At 38.2% G+C, this 20,375-nt stretch overlaps 3 protein-coding genes and 5 non-coding genes across 9 annotated transcripts; 2 read left to right on the top strand and 6 right to left on the bottom strand.

Annotated features, from left to right (window-relative positions):
* Positions 1 to 181: 181 nt before the first annotated feature.
* On the bottom strand, positions 182 to 2,460 carry LOC106750777 (astakine-like). Its single transcript, XM_014631341.1, has 3 exons — positions 2,420 to 2,460; positions 672 to 811; positions 182 to 587 (listed from the first exon to the last, which is right to left on the bottom strand). The coding sequence occupies exons 2-3, from the start codon at positions 790 to 792 to the stop codon at positions 391 to 393; spliced, it is 318 nt and encodes a 105-aa protein (XP_014486827.1). The 5' UTR covers positions 793 to 811; positions 2,420 to 2,460; the 3' UTR covers positions 182 to 390.
* Positions 2,461 to 4,544: 2,084 nt separating this feature from the next.
* Positions 4,545 to 8,988, top strand: LOC106750774 (transmembrane protein 161B). Its single transcript, XM_014631334.1, has 11 exons — positions 4,545 to 4,820; positions 5,056 to 5,159; positions 5,250 to 5,505; positions 5,669 to 5,748; positions 5,851 to 6,066; positions 6,552 to 6,668; positions 6,984 to 7,124; positions 7,235 to 7,409; positions 7,528 to 7,624; positions 7,704 to 7,867; positions 8,175 to 8,988. Exons 1-11 carry the CDS (start codon positions 4,818 to 4,820, stop codon positions 8,292 to 8,294), a joined length of 1,473 nt encoding a protein of 490 aa, XP_014486820.1. The 5' UTR covers positions 4,545 to 4,817; the 3' UTR covers positions 8,295 to 8,988.
* A 78-nt stretch (positions 8,989 to 9,066) lies between these two features.
* LOC106750776 lies at positions 9,067 to 11,100 on the top strand. Of its 2 annotated transcripts, none has more exons than XM_014631340.1 (3): positions 9,067 to 10,145; positions 10,399 to 10,661; positions 10,839 to 11,100. In XM_014631340.1, exons 1-3 carry the CDS (start codon positions 9,779 to 9,781, stop codon positions 10,974 to 10,976), a joined length of 768 nt encoding a protein of 255 aa, XP_014486826.1. In that variant the 5' UTR covers positions 9,067 to 9,778; the 3' UTR covers positions 10,977 to 11,100. The 2 variants fall into 2 exon arrangements, with proteins under 2 accessions (XP_014486826.1, XP_014486825.1); XM_014631339.1 differs by having other exon boundaries at positions 10,826 to 10,918.
* Positions 11,101 to 11,393: 293 nt separating this feature from the next.
* On the bottom strand, positions 11,394 to 11,467 carry Trnat-agu. The gene has a single exon. It is a non-coding gene; the product is annotated as a tRNA-Thr (tRNA).
* A 491-nt stretch (positions 11,468 to 11,958) lies between these two features.
* On the bottom strand, positions 11,959 to 12,030 carry Trnad-guc. The gene has a single exon. It is a non-coding gene; the product is annotated as a tRNA-Asp (tRNA).
* A 228-nt stretch (positions 12,031 to 12,258) lies between these two features.
* On the bottom strand, positions 12,259 to 12,340 carry Trnas-aga. The gene has a single exon. It is a non-coding gene; the product is annotated as a tRNA-Ser (tRNA).
* Positions 12,341 to 12,638: 298 nt separating this feature from the next.
* Positions 12,639 to 12,710, bottom strand: Trnaw-cca. The gene has a single exon. It is a non-coding gene; the product is annotated as a tRNA-Trp (tRNA).
* Positions 12,711 to 18,453: 5,743 nt separating this feature from the next.
* Trnaw-cca lies at positions 18,454 to 18,525 on the bottom strand. Its single transcript has one exon. It is a non-coding gene; the product is annotated as a tRNA-Trp (tRNA).
* Positions 18,526 to 20,375: the final 1,850 nt, after the last annotated feature.

The raw sequence follows: 20,375 nt of genomic DNA, 5'->3' as shown, positions 1-20,375 counted from the left end.
AAAGACGTTCAAAAAAACTTTCTACTTTTTTATATATCTCTCTGACGTCTTTAAGAAGTCTTACACATTTTTTCTACCTGGGTGTTTGCTTTTTATTTTCCAACTGATATAATATTTCGTAGCAGTAAACATGAACCACACGTATAGATTCTGTTATTTCAATTTATTAGCTATTGCATTAACCATAATTATTGTTAGTACTATGGTACTTTTAAAGATAATAATAATAACGTTAATATAATGCAATAAAAAAATATAATATATTAGTGTAATAACATTAAATATTTCACTTAATTCTTATGAAATGTTCTCTTCTTTTAGCAGAGAAAGTGTATTTCATCCTGAGTAACCCACACCCATGATTTCTTCTAATGATGGAAAAGTGCGCTTCTAATCACAAATGCCTGTTCTCGGATTACAGGATGATCCCTCGGCGCAAGGACACAAGATGAAATTCACATCCTTAACTTCCAGTCGCGAATTATCCGGGTAAGTCAAATTAGTAGTAATCGTTTCGGCATTCACTCGGCATTGTTGGCCCGGTTGTTGATACGGCATGCAATGTGGTGTCGCGTATCTGATAGGTCCTAAAAATTCACCAATAACATTGAACATATATTGCCAAAATATTGTAATATAATTAATTGTGGGAAAAAAAGGGACAAACTTACCTAGCAGACAGCATAGATCTTTGGGACATTCCGCGTCTTTTGTGCACATTTGTGTACTTTGAACACACGGAGACATCAATGCTACAGCAGCGATTAGCAGAACACCCAAAATCGGCGACATAGTTATTGCTTGATGAGCTCTGGAAAATGAAAGAAACTGAATTATCGTATATTACGATAGGAGGAGATACGGAAGGAGTTTCTTGATTAAGGAGGTTTGTTCACTAAGTGCCGTATTTTCAGTGGCATCTTCAAGAGGATCTTTCATAAATGTATCATTTATCAAACAAAATTATATTTCTATACATTTATTTCGCTACCCAAGTAATAAATGTTATTTAATAAAGCGAAGCTGAAGTAAATATATATGTATAATATTACGAAAATATTGTTTTTATTTTTCTTATTAATGCTATATTTATGCATCAGTTGAACAGAGATGCACGAATAATAGAAACAAGCACATAAATGTTTAAATATGTGCACATATACATGTATCTCTAATATTACTATAAATTAGAAACTTTCCATTACTGTATATTTTTAAAACGAAACGTTTTCAATCATTCTGAAATTTGTCCATAATATCTGTATATATAGTCTGTAATATTACGACTGTTTTCTAAATTTCTATCTTGTACGCATATATGTCAAATTAGTGAAAATTTGTTGTATTGTGAGATTTCTACATACTTGTACATACAAGTTTACAAATTCAATATTTTGGAAACGATGCAGTAAGGATTATTGAAATTTCTGTTACGCATTGTTGGTCCGATTAACTTTTATATCATGGATATATTACAAGTTTATCTTATATTTGATCAAATCTACTCGCACCTCCTTAAATTAAGAGATAAATTAATGCTTGTTAAAAACGGCGTAGTTTGTTTGCGTCATAACTTGATAACAGTGTGATAACATAATAAATGATTTTAATATAATTAGTCGGTGTTAATATATTTCCTACATTTTTTAAATATATCTATTCTGTTACTGCAGACACCAAAGTTCAGGAAAATAACACAAGTTTACATGAGGAACACAAACACTGTACGAATTCTCTACGTTTTAACAGACCTGCATTGTGATAGTTTTTGGTTTTTGTAAAACATATTAACTATTGCCGGTACCATTTCGGAAATTAGTCTGCAGAAGTGTAATTTTATACAGCGCGTAGGTTGAACTTGCATCGACTGATCTCATTTAGATCTTACTCATCGCATACAAGTGACCGCGAAATTCTGTCCCGTGACATATTTTTTTTTAATATAATATACTGTCATTAACTTTTAATTAAATATCTATCCACGGTTTCTGAATGCGATTATACGAACGAAAACGTCATGGATTAACAAAGTTATTGTTTATATTCCAACAAGAATTACACGTAAGGCATTAAAGTCAACCTAACAATTCCTATTTATACAACATTCAATCTCACATTTTCTAAATATTCATAATTCCAATATCATAAATGAAAAATTAGCCAGTTGTGATAAGTACACAGAATTAGTTGGATCAAACAATTATTTGATTAAACTAAACAACAAACACGCGCCGTGTCTTGTTACAGAAGCACATCTTTGCTGCGGAACTTTTTCTCGAATTTTCATCAAGCAACCGTGATTTTCCGCTACGCGCGCCTTCGTGGTTTTTCGATCGCACTGCTTGCATCATCGCGGATAAAAAAGAATACCGCCCACGAGTCTCCTCGCGAGAGAACAAACACGAACGTTGTTACGAACCTGTTATTTGCGGTCCACACTTGTCGCACACTGCTCGGTATATGATCGCACTAACTGATAGACGCATCGTTTTATACCGCCAGTTTGTTCCGCTCGGATACGTAAGGACGTATCTCCGCGCGTAAAGTCCTTCCTGTCGTTATCGATAGAGCTTTATTTGAAATTTTTTCATTGTATTCTGATTTGCTGATATAAATAAGAATTACGCTGCATAACAGGATATTAAAGATCACTCACAGACGCGATTTTGTTCTTATCGATAATGCACTATTGATAAAATAACGTTCATCTCCTAGATTGTTCGTTAGAAATAAAAAGTACAATGCCCCTGGGGGAAAAATGACAAGAGATAATCGTAAACGGGTGTCACAGATAGTAATAAAATTAATCCATTGTCAAATAAAAGTATCAGTTACAAATAATCTCGTGATCGGTAAAAATTTTTCGGTCCTTTTTCCTCTTTTGCGGGATTAGAAATAGGAAACTCCCGCAATATCTCGAACTTTGATCAATTTTCTAATAAGTTATTAGATATGTGCACACGTTTCGAAATCGATACTTAACCTGTCTATACGGGCGAAACATTTCTGCGTGCATTCTTCCCGCATTTACCCGCATACGTAGATGGTTCTTAACCTTTCTCGGATCGTGCTATTAATTTAAACAATTTTCTTGTTCCAAAAATTCTGAAATGGAGCATTCTCATTGAAAATACGCGTTATTAATATAACGTAAGCGGTAATATGAAATAATTATTATTTACAATAAATTATAAATACATTTAAATAATGAGTTCAGTTTTACCGCGGATATCGCTAATAACATCTCTTTCAAGCTTCTAAATCATGCCATGGCTACAAGTGACGTGTCCATTGAATGTAACCTTTGGTAGCCTGATCGTCGCGGCAAGATAATAAATAATTTTCTCAGCGGCTTCCATATACTATTCTCTATACTCTTCTATATACTCATTCGTAATGTAGACGCTCTTAAGAAACAACAATTAGTTAGACAATTTGAAACCTGTTTAAAATTAGTGGAAAATTATATATCGGCGATTATCGTCGTTACGTCATCAAGGTTTCGGAATTTCCAACGATGCTAATAGTGTTGTCGGTGTCTTGAAAATGCGTTTCTGAGAAGTTTCAATTAGTTAGTTTTTTTTTGTGCACTCTTTGCAGCTAAATTGCACTATCTCTTTATCGTCACATTTTTTTGAAGCAAGTGTAATGGTAACAAATAAACATAGGTAGAAAATTAAATTAAAATATTAATAAATTTAAATTATAAATTTAAATTTAATAATATAAATGTAAATTAAGCAAACTGTAACGTTTGAGGAATGTAAGTTTGTAATTTTAATTTAATCGAGAAAGAGAAAGAGATAAGTGTTAATATTGTTTCTCTTGTTCTGAGTTGTGATACTACTTAATTCGTTGCAACGAAAATACTTATTGAACTGTTAATAAACGTAACAAGATACCTGGCAAACGATTTTTCACTTTCTCTCTTTTACTATACAACTTATCGTGAGACTAATATGGGCCTTATAGTAATATTGTCTATTTCTGGTATACTATACCTGCGGGTGGTGATAATTATTCAAGTAAGAGTCATAAGAGAGGTTCGTGTGCAAAACACGTGTCTGACGTTGCAAAACGTTTATGCACATTTTAGTTTGAGATATTATGTAATTATGCGATAATGCATAGTTATTTATAGGATTATCAAAGTTATAGACTAAACGTAGTCACATACAAAGTGCATGAACTCACACATTTATACGAATTTGAATCATATATTATTATTATATTGTTAATTGAAAACGATATGATCAAAATCATTATGTAATTATATATCCTATTTAAAATAGATCGGTCTTTTTGACCTTAATTTTTAAAATTAAAATCTATGTATTTAACAAAAATTTTTATTGTATTACCATAGATAATAGTCACAGATTTTTTAATTGTAATTTTTAAAAGATTCAATGAGAGAATCTTGTTGTTATTTTTTTTTTATTAATCATAGGAGCACGTGTTATCGATATGTAGTCTGTAACAATCTTTCAATATTCTTGGCTAGATGTCGACATCGTAAGCGCGGTGCTGCTCTTCGTTACATGTGTAGCAGCGATAACTGGAAATAACCTCGTATGCGAAGTGCGAGTCAACGCATCCGTTCGGTATTATGCGGTCGCCGGGTTATAACTATTTATAAAACCAGCTCCGACGATGTATGCCCTTTGAAATGGTAGAGCAAACATTACTAACGACTAATCGGACATGTTTCACCATCGTGTTTTCCGGAACTGATCGAGATCTTAGTAACGTCTTCTCTGCAATGGAACTGTTTCTTTCTTCGTGAGGATTCAAACCGCCAAAACACATCGTAAATTATGGCAAGTTTAACCAAATAATTACGCACTTCTGTATAGGAATAGTGTTTGTGTGCAAACCGCGTTCCAGATATGACAGTATATTTTTTCAACATATATTCTTCGTCATATTCATCTAACGAGAAAATTATGTATGTCTATAAGAATAATGCTTATGTGGAAATATATTTTCTCTAGAGATGTAAGCATGTTTTTTCTTAAATATTATGTTATGTTTCATAAGTGATTTTTTTTTCAGGCTCTACTTGGAGCACAATTGGTAATTACCCTTATAATGGTCAGTACCATTCAGAAGTTAAGTCCACATTTTTCCTTCGCAAGATGGATCTTGTGTTCCACTGGGTATGTAGTACAGTACAAATATATGAGAAACAAATAATGAGAAAAATGAATAGTAAAGAAGATGATGAATTTTGTATTTTACCTATACAGATTGACACGATATCTGTATCCGACAGATCAGCATCTTAGGGCTTTAGCTGGTGTACCAAAAGAGAAACCAAAGAAAGGGAAGCATAGTGAGAATGGCAAAGTGGGAGATGTATTTCACGTCCCTAGAAATCTAGATATTAAGCTCGAAAGTGCAAAAGTAACCAAGTACGATATAGTACACTTGAAATATTACACAGAATATCAATGGCTACTGGATTTTTCTATATACGCTACTATTGTTTACGTACTAACTGAGGTTGGTGTTCTTTAATAATATTAAAATGTCTCATCAATCAGTAAATTTATCTATATGACTATAAAGACGTTTTTTGCTTAAGTACAATTTGTTGACCAATATAGTATCTATAGCTGACTGTATCTCACACGCTCTATTTAAACTTTTTCTCCTTGTTTAACAGGTGTACAACTATTTTTATCCAATCAAAGATGAGATTAATCTCAGCGTACTATGGTGTTCATTGGTTCTGGGCTTCGCATTGTATCCTTCAGATTAAGATCTCTATTTTGGCTTCTTAGTTTCTGAAAAGGAATTAGAAGTTTATTATAGTGCGGTGCTTTATTCTCCTTACACAATTTTTAGTAAAGTACTGCTTTCTCTTTGGGTACAATATTTCAAGGGTGAAGAAAGTGTAGGTGAAAGATCTACATGTATTGTCACTGGATTTGCGTATCTTCTCATTGCTATGATGGTTCTCATAGTCGATGAAGATAAATTAGAAATTGGGTTGGAAAAGGCATATACAAGTTTCAATCATAGCGCTTCTTTGTTTTTAGATAATCAAGGACTTTCATCAACGTAAGTCAATCATGCTCGGTATTAAACGATGGTTTTCTTGGATTTATTGTATACTTTGGTTATTTATTTAATATACAGGTTGTTTCTAAGGAAAACTTATTGCAATATCAGATTTATTTTTAATTTACGTTTTAATTAATTTCTAATTAATAATAAATTTTTCCACATAAAAATTATCATATATGTTATTAACAACGTATATTGTGTACTTTGTTATACAATAGTTTATAATGATATTATATTTATTATGATATTTATGATATTATATATATTATATAATATCATAAATATCATAATAAATATGATATTTATGATATTATATTTATATGATATTTGATATGATATTTATGATATTATATTTATTATGATATTTATGATATTATATATATTTGTTTTGTTTTGCTATAATAATATAAATAATATAAATATATATTATAAATGATATAAATAATATAAATTATAAATATTTTATATTTTATTTATAGGGGGCCAGCTTCCAAAATTGTTGTAAAATTCTTCCTTGCTATATGGTGTGGCCTATTAGGATCTTTATTTACTTTCCCAGGATTGAGAGTATCTAAAATGCATTGGGATACGCTGAAGTATAATTAACTTAATTAATTTAATTTTATATTAATGTTAACCCTTTGCACTCGAGGGCTCCGGAGCGGAGTCATTTAAAATTTGTCTTCAAACTCGAGGGCTCCGCTATGACAATGCAAATAACTTTCAGTTCATAACATAAGGACAAAGACAAATCGTAAAAACTATTGTGTATAGGATATTCTGCTCTTGCTATTTGCATTTGAGTTTGAAAAGTTTGAAGACAAATTTTAAATGGCTCCGCTCCGGAGTCCTCGAGTGCAAAGGGTTAAACACTCTGAACAATTATTTATTGTATATGAAAATTATTGCAGGTATCATAAAGATAGCAAGTTGTTGTTGCTGGTAGCAAATATCAGTTATGCTTCACCTTTTCTGCTAGTGAGTCTGTGGATTACACCAATAAGTAGGGATTACTTAACTGTTCGAATATTTAGCGGCATGACTGCCCCATTGTAAGTCGATGTTGAGTTCTCCAAATTGTGTTATGTGCACAAATAGGAAGAATACAAGAATGCACAACAGGAAGAAACATAGAAAAAGATTTAAAATATTTCTGTTACAGAATGACAGCTGCAACGTTTGAGAGCATGAGATTAGTTGCTGTTGTCGTCACTGTTTTATTAAAGATTGTACTCATGCCAATATATCTGCAATCCCACTTAAATCTGGCCATCCAAAGATTAGAAATTCAGAAAAAGGAGGCTGGTAGAATAACTAATGTCGATCTGCAGAAAAAGGTTCGTATATAAAAATCTATATTATTAAAATATTATAATTATATATAATTAAACATTTTTTATTTATTTATTTATATAAGTACTTAACAACAAATCGAATTACGTTTGTGTGTTACAGATTGCGGCTGTATATTACTATCTCTGCGTAGTAGCGCTACAATTTGTTGTTCCAATAATTATATGTTTATTTTTCACATTTTTGTATAAAACGCTTGGTGAGAAAACATTTCTAGTTACATTCAAGAGTAATCAGCAATGTTATATTTAAATTTACATGTATTTTTTGTGTATTAGGTGGATTTACCTGGGAAGGCATTTTGAAAGGAACGCTGGAGGAGGAATGTCCGGCGGACGAATTGCCGAAGTCTGTATCGTCTATAATTAACAATGATAATACTGATAAGACTGTCGTACAAACTGCTGAAGAACTTCAACTGGCATTAAGTTCATTAAAGCAGGTAATATACTTTAAAGAGGTCGTAAGACTCATTGATGCATCACAATTTATACACATATAAAAGTATCAATTTTAATTGTAAATATTTTAGTTTTCGAATGGTCAATCTTCTTCTAATTGTATAACAGTACAAACAGTTAGATGATATTTCAATGATACAAGATTCGTTGAATTCCTATCCAGCTTACTTCACCTTACAACCACCATAATATGTTTACATACAAAATATCGTTATGCTAGTTGTCATAATCTAAGAAACGCTATTAGTAATTTTTTTATATATCACAAGGCAATATGTTTATTTACAGATATTTACCACAGACGTTTACAGAGGCGTTCTAGGATTAGCAACATGGTGGAGTTGCTTTGCGCTGTTTGCCACTACCGCGATGGGCATGTTTTACCAGTCGTATTTTTCAAACGTATGAAAGGGTCCGGGGACTGGAGGGACATTCAGACGCACAAACCTTCATTAAATCATCACGTCGCACAAATCTTCATTAAATCATCAGCCATTCGTTATTAAAGACATAGCATTGTCCATCCGAAATATGTATTTTCAGATTACCCATTTTAACGTATGCCTATCGCCAAACGACTAAAACTATCATCGATAATATGAAATTTTGTAATGCATATGGCAATACGAAGAATGATACCGCAGTTGTATTATAAATAAAAACATCCTGGAAAGCTTTTAAATCAGAATGTCACTCATGTCGATAGACGTGTGATTAATACAGCATTTTAATGCATTCTTTGTACAATATATGTGAGTGAAGGAGAATTAAGTTATTTATATTTACAATCTTTCGCTATTTCATATTTCTCTCTAATATACGGATTTCCAATACTTGAGAGGTGTATCGACGTGTGTGTTGTGCATGATATTACAGTGCCGTACATTCATTACACATGTATTCTTATGTAATTACGTAGAGATTAGAGAACAAGTCTTGATAATAATATTTTACATATACGACGCATTCGCGTGCCGAAGGCGCGAGGCGAACGTACGCGCACAAAAAGGATCGATTGCGCTCGTAATACGAACTATCTCTGTACGATGCTAGTTGGCGAGCTGCGTGTGGCAGAAATAAAGCTTGACATCATTATTGCTGACCGGCTGGACACTTTAATATTCCACGATCGTTCGTCCGATCGCAATTAATGCTTTCCGTGTAGCGCTTTGAAAGCAACTTTCTCCGTTATCAGTGATCTTGGCAGAGGCCATTTCACAGTCGAGCCCGCAATTCCCGTCTTCACTTGTGTGAAAACGTAACGGATCGTTATTATTACGCAAGAAACGACGACGTATGTTATCGTTTATCGGCCGTATTTTGGGAGAGAAGCTGTCAGACCCGGTTGGATATCACCCGATGCTTGAATTATTCGACAGTGGCATTCCGGAGAAAGTGTCCGCTAAAATGATGCCTATCGGATGCGGCTCACGTTTCGAAGCGACTGCTTCCGTAGTATATAGCTCCCCACAGGTTTCCTTGGCACCGTAATACCGCTGTGATTTTCGTCGGCGATAATACTGCGCTTCTGCTTATCACGCTGCGAGATTACTCGTGCGATTTTCCACGATGTTGGTGAGTGAACGACGGATTGTGACGCGGTGCTTTTAAATTTAAACCCAGACAATATAGATAAAATGTATTATGTCCCGATTTTAAACTTTATGTCGTCCGGGAATATTAACTTTTACGTCTTATAATTCTTACATTTCTTTGATACTTCCATAATAATGGCACGGATATCTTATCAAATATCACAAATATTTTATCGATTTTTTCGATAGCGCTGTTATGATTAGGCTGATTGTGATATTGGAATAAATATAGGCGCGATCTTTTGTCAGCGGAATAATTGATAATCGGAATTAAATGTAATGATGTGTATCACATGAATGATTATTTTACACGATATCATAATTCGCTATTATATTCACTGTTCAGCGGAAATATTTAAGTTGCCTCCGCTGATTGTCACATGTCACAATTTGCAGAAACACGCGATCGTCCTCGGTGCGTTGTGCTCCGTCATCGTGGCGGAACCACCGGTTCAAACGGTCCAAAAGCCAGCAAACGTACTAAGCAATCCGGAACCACATACTTCCTACAGTTTTATCAGACCGGGTTTAACGCAAACGTCGTTTGCTTTCGGCGGACCGAGTTCTCATCAGTCATTTTCCTCCAGCATCGGCAACCCACAATTAGCGCAAAGGGTTCTACCGAGTTTGGCGCAGATCCTTGCTTATAGAAATCCCAGCTTAGGTTTGTATATTTATAGAACAGTATTAAATTTTTATCTTTTCTTGAAGTAGTGAAAAATAAAAAAGGATTTAATTAAAATAATTAATTATTTATCATTAAAGTTATTAATTTGAAATAATTAAATTAATTAAAATAATCAATAAAAATAGTGAATTGGTTTTATATAGATAAATTAATTTCTTACTGGGCAATTTATTTTATACGGAAAAAAATGTATATTTGCGACGATTGAAGGAAAGTTTGAAACTTTCAGGATACTATCCGGTCGCTTCTGCCGCAAATGGCTATGGAGTCGGTCAGGCGTTTGCAACGACACCGACAAATGGGCCGTTAACTTATCAGGCCACTGTGGATCCCGCGACCGCGTTGGCTTACGCGCAACAATTGCAGCAACAGCAAGCTTATTTGCACGGGTATCAACCGAATGCTGCTTATCAGCCGCAATTAACGCAACTGCTCGCGCTCAGACAAGCACAAGCCCAACAAGAGCAGCTGCAGACAATTGACTCGCAGCAGGTGAGTTTCTTTCGTGTTATGTTCGACAGGTGTGAAAAAAAGAAATCCAAGTGACCATATTATGCGATGTAACAGTGATAATGTTAACGTAGTATTGTCAAATTATTTTGTACAAGAAGCAGTCTAGGTGTGATCGCATTTTAAGTGTGATTTTTTGTTAATAGTAACTGTATATAGGTACCACAGCAGGATAATCAGTTGCAGCAGCAGGAACTCGAACGGCCGTCGCAGAATTTGCTGGGTGTTGCTTATTCATCTGCGCCGTCGGTAGCGCATGTAAAGGTCTCTGGGAATGGCTACAAGTTCGATTTTTAATTCTAAATATATAATTCTAAATATCCTATATGTTATTGTAGTGTATATAATTCTTGCTGTTACATATATATTAGAAAAGATAATTTTTATTTATGTAATTTTTATATAAAATATGTACAATACATGCAGATATAACATATACAAAATATTTATTTATACGCTTATTTATTATGGGAAATATAAATAAATAATGTAAACGCAATGATTTCTCGGTGTCTTTATTTCGTATCAATAAAGATAATCAGCGCGCTGTCATATATATATATATCTTGTAGATCTATAAAATTTTTTCTTTATAGTTAATTTCATTCACAAGTCCCTGATAATTCTGATTAGTGAGTGTTATTGTTTAGATGGTAGCTTTAAAAAAAAAGTTGTAAGTTATTAACTCGGAATGTAAAAAAAGGCAATCCTCTGAGGCCCCGGGGGGATTCGAACCCCCGATCTCCTGTTTACTAGACAGGCGCTTTAACCAACTAAGCCACGGCGCCTTCGCGCTTCTTTTCCGATTAGTTATTACATCAAGAAGATTTATATATTAATAGGATAATTGTTTATTTCTTATACATATATTTGTGTTATATTAATATAAGATTTATATATTAATAGATAATTGTTTATTTCTTATACATATATTTGTGTTATATTAATAATATTTTAGTGATTTATGCTGACATTATTATAATTGATAATGTATACAAATATTTATTAAATAAATATTTAAGAAAATATATATATTCTAATATTATAGATATTTTATATAATATTACTAATATATTAATAAATACAAAAATATAAACTTGAAATTGTATTCTCAGCCTTAAATCTTTCCAAGTTGCATATTATATATGAATATTACACCCCATTGAAAAAAATACACGTAAATGCACAAGTTTAATTACATATAATTTTAAAATACAAGACAATTATTTAGTTTTAAACACATGTTAGCGATAATAAGGAGCAAAAAAAGGAGGAAAAACTCCTCGACGGGGAATTGAACCCCGGTCTCCCGCGTGACAGGCGGGGATACTAGCCACTATACTATCGAGGAGAAGTTGGTGTTGCCCTTCAAGATTGTGAGACACGTAGGGTCACAGTGAATATTCGTGAAAGTTATCACAAGTAATTTTTAGAATTCATACGTTAACGCGGATCGAAAATATAAACAATTTTCAAGAGACGTACCTTTCATTCGCGTAACACAAAAAATAACCACGAGACATTCCTAAGTCATAGCAAAAAATATAGCGAAGGGTGAAAAAAAAAAACCACAAAGTTCCGCAGCCGGTAGGACTCGAACCTACGCTCCCAGAGGGAATCTGATTTCTAGTCAGACGCCTTAACCACTCGGCCACGACTGCCACTTGTTCTGGCATACGTATAATATCGGGAACACTTTACAATAAGGCTGCATTTTATTTTATTAAAAAAATATTTCGATTGCAACTCTATACAAGACATTAAACGTAATTGGTAGTTTAACATCGACTATACTTTCAAGTCGAGAGCGATTAGCTAACTGGCTGATATTATTATCTCATATGTAAGGGCTTTTAGGGCGCGCTTCGCGTCCCCGGACGCCGCTGTTACAAAAGCAACAAAAATGGCGTTCACGTGTGTTGTTCAAAAATAGCGAAAAGGGCGACAAAAAGAGAGGTATGACCCCGACGTGATTTGAACACGCAACCTTCTGATCTGGAGTCAGACGCGCTACCGTTGCGCCACGGAGTCTTCGTGCTAATTCCTCTCTGAGTGAGGAATACTTCGAATGGGTCTACGCGTGGACGAGCATATATCTTACGGTAAGTCGTGCGGCGCACTTTACCTCAAAAACGTGGACTGTAATCAAGGAAGCGAAGTACTACCATATCAAGAGGTCGATGGAAAATTTTTGGAAGTAAAGGATTTCAAGACAAACCGGGGTATAATTTTCTTGCGTGGGGGTAAATCCGATATAATAATCTTTAAGCCCGTGTGAGACCACGGATTGGGGATTGAGATTAAATTAAATTCGGCCAATCGGTACAAAGTTAACTGAACTCGAGTTTAGTGGAATTTAATGAACTTTGCAGCAATTGGCCAAACTTCGATTCGATCTCAATCTTCAATCCGTAAGTCTGATACGGGCTTTACAATATAATATCACGGACGAAATCACTCTTCACTGTTACGCTATTTCAACTTGTTTACGACAAAACGAATATTTATTAATTTTATTTGCTCATCCTCGAGAAACAATTTATATTGCCTCGAACGCGACGTTCTCATTTCAATGTAACGCACACATACGCACACTTATTACTCTTCGTCGGATGAATCAAGACGAAAATCACGCCAGCCAATCACAGTTTAGGATGCTCAAAAACGCAGCTCGCGATTGGCCGGCTCGCGGGCTACTCAAGTTTCAACGCTCATGTTTTTCGTATTCATGGCCAGACGGGCGCTCGGCTCCCGCGGAAGCCGGCGTCGCAGTCTCCGGCTGGATCGTCCGTAAGGAGAGTCGAGTTCTCGCGGATACGCCGGCGAATGCCACGAATCGTCGTCGGCGGCGGTGGCGGTGGCGGCGGTGGCCGCCGTCGATCGTCCGTCGGCCGTCACCCCAATGTGCTCGGTGACGAGCACGTGGTGCGTGCTCACATCCCGCATGCGAGCACCATCGTATCCGGACGACAGGAGGCGGCAGGAGCTCGCCGGAGGCGGCCACTCTCCCTACGTTGAACAGAGTTTCGCGCGGGTTGTCTCGCCGAGCCCCTCCTCGCGCCAGGAAATCATGCGCCGCAAGGAGGCCGCCGTCGCCGGCTCCGCCGGTTATTGCGATACCCCGTCATACCTTGACTTTCGCCCGTGAGGAATTTTTTCAACAGGAACGCATGCGGCCGCCTGTAATTTCGTGACGCCACCGATAGAAGCGCTAGTGTCAACAAGCCCGCCACGCACTGGTCATCTATAGGGTGGCTCGCGGAGTCGCGGGAGAACGCGGGCTCTTCCCTGCGATAAGATATCGGCCGAACTCGTGAACAGGAAGACGAAATAGGAGGGACGCTTGGGTGAAGACGGGCGACTGCGAGACGCAGCCTCTGTTCTTCGGTATTTATTCGTCAAGACGCGAAAACAGCAACATGACTTTACAGAATCGTGCGCTTTTTTTGCGCAACCGTTTGATAATAAATTACATAAATTTTATATGTAGTAAAAAAGAGATGTACAGACTAAAAATAACATTGCGAGACACGGCAGACGGAGTTTAAAACTTTGATGCTTAAAGCGGAGTCCGCAATAAGAATGTAAGCTCCAAGCTTTAAGAAATTGACCGATCCCAGTCGAATGCGAGGGGAATAATCGACTGTGATCAACCAATTTCTCAAGGCTCGGCGCTTAAATTCTCATTATAAACCCCGCTTTACGAACGCACAATCGAGAATCAAGATCCCCCGATAATATCCCAACTCGCACGCACGTGCGATCAAACGTCGACACGTCGACGTATTCCATTCGTCGTTCGCCAGATCGACCATCGTTCCATTTTCCTTCATCGCAGGTCTCACGTCTAATGTCAATGAGACGTCACCTCTCGCTCGAGACGCGCGAGTCACCCTGTATATCTGCATACACACACACACGCGCGCACGCCTGTAACATACACACACCCGTTCCCTCGCGGGATGGCTGAGAGATCCCCCACTCCGGCGTCTGAAATTTTAGGGGAAAACGTAACCGTTCGATCCGTTTCGTCGCGGGACGCGCGAGCACGACAAGAGCAGTTCGATTAAACTCAAATCTCGAGCGGGACGCGGAAACACGGTCCGAGTCGACGTTTAACGAGTCGCACTGGCCGGCAGCGCGCGCACGGACGCGAGAGAGAAAGAGAGAGATTGCGGTATTATTAATGCCGGTTTTGGGGAAAAACGGTGTCACTGTCCTCCCGTGGTGGTGGGCTTCCGTCGTTCCGCCGAGAGTGCCCGGCGAGAGAGCGGTAGTTCGGCGGATCGCGCTGTTGCGCGCGAATCCGCAAGCCGGCGGCGCGAGCCCGGGCGAGAACCGCGCGCGCCGGCCGGGCCCTGCCGAAATTTCCGTCCACGCCGGAGTTAATGAACCAATAAGCAGTGGAAAGAGATCGCCGTGGACCAATGGGGTATGGCGAGCGGCGACGGTGCTTAGGGCCCGCGCGGCTCTTCCTCAAAATTGTGTCTTTCCGATCCACGGCGAACAGCCGATGGCGGGAGGTGTCGCGCGACGGCGACCATCGCCGCCGCTCGCCAGCTGGCCGCTGCTGCACTCCTGCTCGCCAGTCGGTTAAATTGTTGATTATGTCCATTCTGCCCGTTGACTGCAGATTAGCGCGCGGCAGCGTGTAAATTAGCGGCGACGAGAACGAGCGGGGCAACGACGACGGTAGGGTAGGCAGGTAGGTAGATAGGGAACGACGACGACGCGTTCTCGGCGCCGTCCTTCGCGCCGCGAGCGAACCTCTCCCTCGTGGAGATTCGACCGAGTACCGGGTTTCACGGCCACCTCACCGTTTCGGCGCCACGACCTCGCGCATGTTCCGAGACCGCCATGTGCCTGTCGACGTGCGTTGCGTAAGGAAACCGGCTCAGGGACGTGTCGCCGACCGAAAGATTGCCCGCTATTTTTTTCGTTTCTTTTTTCACGCACCTCGGAACGCAACCGAGAGTGGTTCAATGAGAGGAAGCTTGTTCGGGAGAGATCGAGAGAGATAAGCTTCCTCATCGAGCCGCACAGGTCAGTTTTCACGAACTCTGGTTAACCTAACCTAACCGACTGACCGCCAGTTTCACAACCTCCGGTTAAATATAATTAAATATCAACCGTGATTGTTACTTCTTGCCGGTTCCGCTTGACGACAAACTGCGACTGGTCGATCTTAATGGTATAATCGGCCGATTTATTTAAACAGAGACTGTAAAATCGACCCTGAACTCTCTCTAAGGGACCCGTGATCTTCGAGCGGGCCGCGCGTCTCCGGGCGTAACGCGAGCGGACGCGCTGGCATCATGTGCGCTGTCGTAATCTCGATGAAAGAATGGCCCGTAAGTCCGGATGTACAATAAGTGTATTACGAGCCTTTTGCCCCAGGCATTATATTGTAACGTAATTTTTAATGAGCAGCGTTTCCAGCGCTGTCACTGCAAGCATCGCAATTTCTAAGTTTCCAGCTTTGCAACTTTCGGCAGCGCGGCAAACGAGTCTTCCGTTGGGAAATTTCATTGTGTTTTATTGCTTAGAACGTTTCAAGCTAAGGGCTTTACTACATCTATGTCAATCGCTCGCTTTTACCTCGATGTCGTTACCGTCAAACGTAATTACGTTCGTTCGCGGCACATCCGTTCAAATCGCGTATCACATCGGCCGAGAGAGAGAGAAGATCGCAGAGGCCGGCCGTGTCTCTGTATACGTTTCCATTATCGATCGACATGCGCCGTGTCGTTATCTCGCTCGCGCGGCACACATGCAATCCTGTTGAACGGAAACCGTTCCGGACGAAAGTACGTGCCGTAGGTAATACAAGAACCGGCGGCTGGCGAGCTCCTCGCGCCGCGTGCTCGCCTAGTATAAGGAGGGGCTAAATGAGACAACCCGCGCGAATGACTCTCAACTGTACGAGAGAGGAGAAAGGGCGCCGCTCATGCTGCCCTGGTGGTGCACAGACTGTGTGCGGGATGTGAGCACGCACCGTGCTTTATTGCGAAGGGAACCGGCCGCCGTTGGTATGTGACGACCACGTCCTCACCTGCTTTTCCCGCCTTGCCCGCCAGCTCGCGTGCGTAGAACAAAGGACGGTAAGACGAGACGACCTTCAGGTTAGTCGCGATTTTTCCTCATTTTCGTAGTGACTTAAAACTAACGGTCGGTTTGTTCTTTCTAAACAGCCCGAAAGCCTAGTTTGTCATATATATAGGAAGTGGAAAATTTTTTAATAAATTAGAACCTCGTTTAATTTAAGTCTTTTGAGAACACGTCAATTTCGTCATTTTACCTGTGTGGATAAGGTGACGAAGGTTGAGAATAGATATTTTCATGCATACAGGAAATGGATTGTCACAAACTTTTTGTATTATTTTGTTGTTATTGTGCGTTTGTACAACGCAATAAAGTGCAGGTAAATGTATTATTTATAAGCAAAAATTATGACTCGTGACGATGTGACTTAAAGAAAATGAAGTCTAAACAAAGACAAAAATAAAGACAGTTATTTGTAATAATATAATTTAAAATAAAATATGTATGAATGTGTCATCTTTCCCGCGCATAATATTCATACATGATATATCATCTTACCCCCTGGTCACTATATTTATTTATCCAATTAAAAAAATATCGCAACATAAGACATTAAAAAATAATAATTCCTTATTATACATGTTTTTAGATATACTATATAGTAATTGTGTAGAAAAAGTGCAAATATTTACTATAACTGTATAATTTCTATAAGTTTTAACAGCGAATTAATCGAAATACGATCTACACATATGTAAAATTATAGAAAGATTAGTTTCAAAATTGAGAAAGATACTATAGTCAAAACTGTATACCGTAAGTCATGTTTATAAACATTTAGCATAGACCTGTCGAGTTTCTTCATGTTGTATTGACTTTTCTAATATTGTTACTTTTCTAAAATTGTCGTGGATCAACTACTTCAAAAATTGCAACACTTTTTACGGTCAATTTTGCATTCCGCGTATTCTCAATATTCTCAAATTTTTTTTCTTAATAATTCTTCAGACACATATTTTTCTGCCGGATACTGGATGCGTTGCGAAATTCATCGAAAGAAAAGTGTTGCGACCTTTTTGTAACTGACCATGCGCGTGAGCGCCGGGGAATAATGGGCGATACATCTCGCCCGAAGGTCGACAACGTGTTCCCGCCAAGCTGGTCGTTTAGAAACGGATGTGCGTCAGCAAACTGACTCGACCTGGTTTTCCGAGCCGCGCGACGGATTTGCGGCACGATAAATTTGCAGTCGCAACTGGAGCAACGAGAAGCGCACGAGGCTCGGAGATTCGGGTAACCGAAGATTTAAGTAGCCGGATTTATTACATACCTCGCCGCTGCATTGTCGCTTCGTCCCATTCGGAATATTTGGAATCGCGACGCGAGAGCTCGCGCGCGTTGCGACGTTGAACCGCGTTGGCGATTTGGAAAGAAGAGAAAAATATTTTAAAAAATGAACGACGACGAGAGCCGCCGGCACAGTGGAGCGAAAGCGGAAAAATTTGATTTTATAGCATTAAAGAAAGATAAATATATACATTTGAAGGGGAATATTTGTGTGTGTGTCCATATAATTTATTATTTTTACTTATTTGGGATTTTTTATCCAGCAATTAACGAATAATATAATTTTTCCCGCAATCTGCATGAACGGCACCACACCACCGCTTTCGTGCGCGGTGGAATGGGTGCGCTCCGTGATTTATCTCGCGTGACAAAAGTTACGGCCTGTTGACCCCGACGTGACTTGAACACGCAACCTTCTGATCTGGAGTCAGACGCGCTACCGTTGCGCCACGGAGTCGTGTTATATCGATGTTGTTAGATCGATAATAAGTAGTACCTCCGTGCGAAAGATAATGCGATCTCGCGCGTTTCCGCGCGATAGCGATCAAAATTTAATTACCGTGCAGCGAGGAGGGCCGTAATTACGCATTTATTAAAACGCCCAGTTCGTTGTCGAGAGAGAACAGAGAAAAGGAGCCGCTAAGATTGTGATCGAATAGTTTAATGTCTGTACATTGAAAAAAGGATTTAGTAATGAGTATTAAAATTTGAATGAATATCCGCCGACTAAATATGTGATTACTGCAGCCAAGTGATTTAGTCCCGTGCATATATAATATGGTACGTAGTTCCGTATATTTAATATTTTTGTTTTCTATATTTAATATGCGAAATTAAATTATTTGATCGCAACAGTCAAATGTTTCGGCCGATGAATATTCATCAAATTTTGGTATTTATCAATCAATCTTTTTTTCAATGTAGATGCGCGACGACGAGTTATTATACGAATGTTATCATCTGTTACTATAATTTATACATAACACAAAAATATTGATACATATTAAAAGTATACACATTATAATTATATTAAAATTAATCATATTAAAATTATTCATATTAAATTATATTAAAATTAATATTATATTAAAAATAATATTATATTAAAATTAATCATATTAAAATTAAATACAAGTATGAAGAAGACAATAAGAAATATGAATACAAACAACATTTATCGCTTTAAACGTTCCGCTCCTCCTTTTAGCAATACTTTCATTCATCACCGTGTGATTTAAAGTTCGCGCGCGTGCGTATGGCGCTAATTATGTTACTAATGATGCAGTGACATTGCGATAGTGACAATTCGCGTTTGTTTATGAAACAAATGCGCGCGACGTCGCGCGACCGATGCATTTGCGCGCACGCAACTTGACAACTCGCCGATTTCTCTCGACGCGGCGAGCCGCGCGTCGATTGGGCGTGGTCGGTGGTAGCATCTTTTGAATGAAACCTCTATCAGGATACCACGTCGCTCCGGAGCACACTTCCGTTCTCCTTTTTCCGATGTTATGATTGTTATTATAACGGCCGTTCCGTTCTCCCCTTCGCCGTTTCATAAGCGTTCAATAACGAGTCCTTTCTACCGAAACGGGCAGGAATGGCGAGCCCCCGACGACAACAACGTCAACAGGATCCCATCTGCTCGCAGGAGCATAGGGACTCCGCAAGCAAGCTTCTACAAGGAGCACACACACACACATACACACATAAACATACACACATTATTTCGCACCATATCCCATCGAACCGGAATTCTACCTTGAAGATGAACTCTGTCTTGCAGACAATGTCCTTGTATATAACGTACTGTCCCGAATATTGAGATAACGAATTAAAAATCGTTCAACAGGCTTCACCCAGTGTAAAAGAATAACGCTTGCGTTTATTTTTAATCAAAGATATCTCGAGTGTGAAGTCGTGCACAGAAAAACGTGCTAGAATCAAGTAAACGTAATTAGCCGTTTTTCAGTCTCTTAATCCTCTTTCGTTTTGTTTCTGTGTCTACACGGTAAAAAAAAACACCCTTACTTGCGTTAAAATCGGTTCTTGTTGAAATTTTTGTGTTAAACATACATGTTTTTGATATACCCGTGTGTTAATTTAACATATCGTATTTATGTTATCTCAACGTTTTGTGTCGCGTCGATATTCAATATGTGTGCGAGTGTTAAAATAACATATTTTATATTTCAGTGTCGATTAACGTACTGTGTGTTAATTTCTGACATGATATTTGTGTCACTTTCAACGTATTTACTTTGGATTAAACTGACACAAAAATTCTTACAGATCATTTGAGACATG

The sequence above is a fragment of the Dinoponera quadriceps genome, unplaced genomic scaffold (genome assembly GCF_001313825.1).
Source record: "Dinoponera quadriceps isolate SergipeBrazil2010 unplaced genomic scaffold, ASM131382v1 scaffold5021, whole genome shotgun sequence".
Classification (NCBI taxonomy): domain Eukaryota; kingdom Metazoa; phylum Arthropoda; class Insecta; order Hymenoptera; family Formicidae; genus Dinoponera; species Dinoponera quadriceps.
This window is presented reverse-complemented; position numbering and strand designations above follow the sequence as displayed.

Bases quoted from the DNA above. Each gene is read 5' to 3' on its own strand.
- LOC106750777 (XM_014631341.1), bottom strand. From the start codon at position 792: ATGTCGCCGATTTTGGGTGTTCTGCTAATCGCTGCTGTAGCATTGATG. The intron at 588-671 runs GTAAGTTTGTCC...GTGAATTTTTAG, and splicing joins AGATCTATGCTGTCTGCTAG to GACCTATCAGATACGCGACA.
- LOC106750774 (XM_014631334.1), top strand. The intron at 6,067-6,551 runs GTAAGTCAATCA...TTTTATTTATAG, and splicing joins AATCAAGGACTTTCATCAAC to GGGGCCAGCTTCCAAAATTG. The intron at 7,410-7,527 runs GTTCGTATATAA...TGTGTGTTACAG, and splicing joins ATGTCGATCTGCAGAAAAAG to ATTGCGGCTGTATATTACTA.
- LOC106750776 (XM_014631340.1), top strand. From the start codon at position 9,779: ATGATTATTTTACACGATATCATAATTCGCTATTATATTCACTGTTCA. The intron at 10,146-10,398 runs GTTTGTATATTT...TGAAACTTTCAG, and splicing joins TTATAGAAATCCCAGCTTAG to GATACTATCCGGTCGCTTCT. The intron at 10,662-10,838 runs GTGAGTTTCTTT...AACTGTATATAG, and splicing joins AGACAATTGACTCGCAGCAG to GTACCACAGCAGGATAATCA.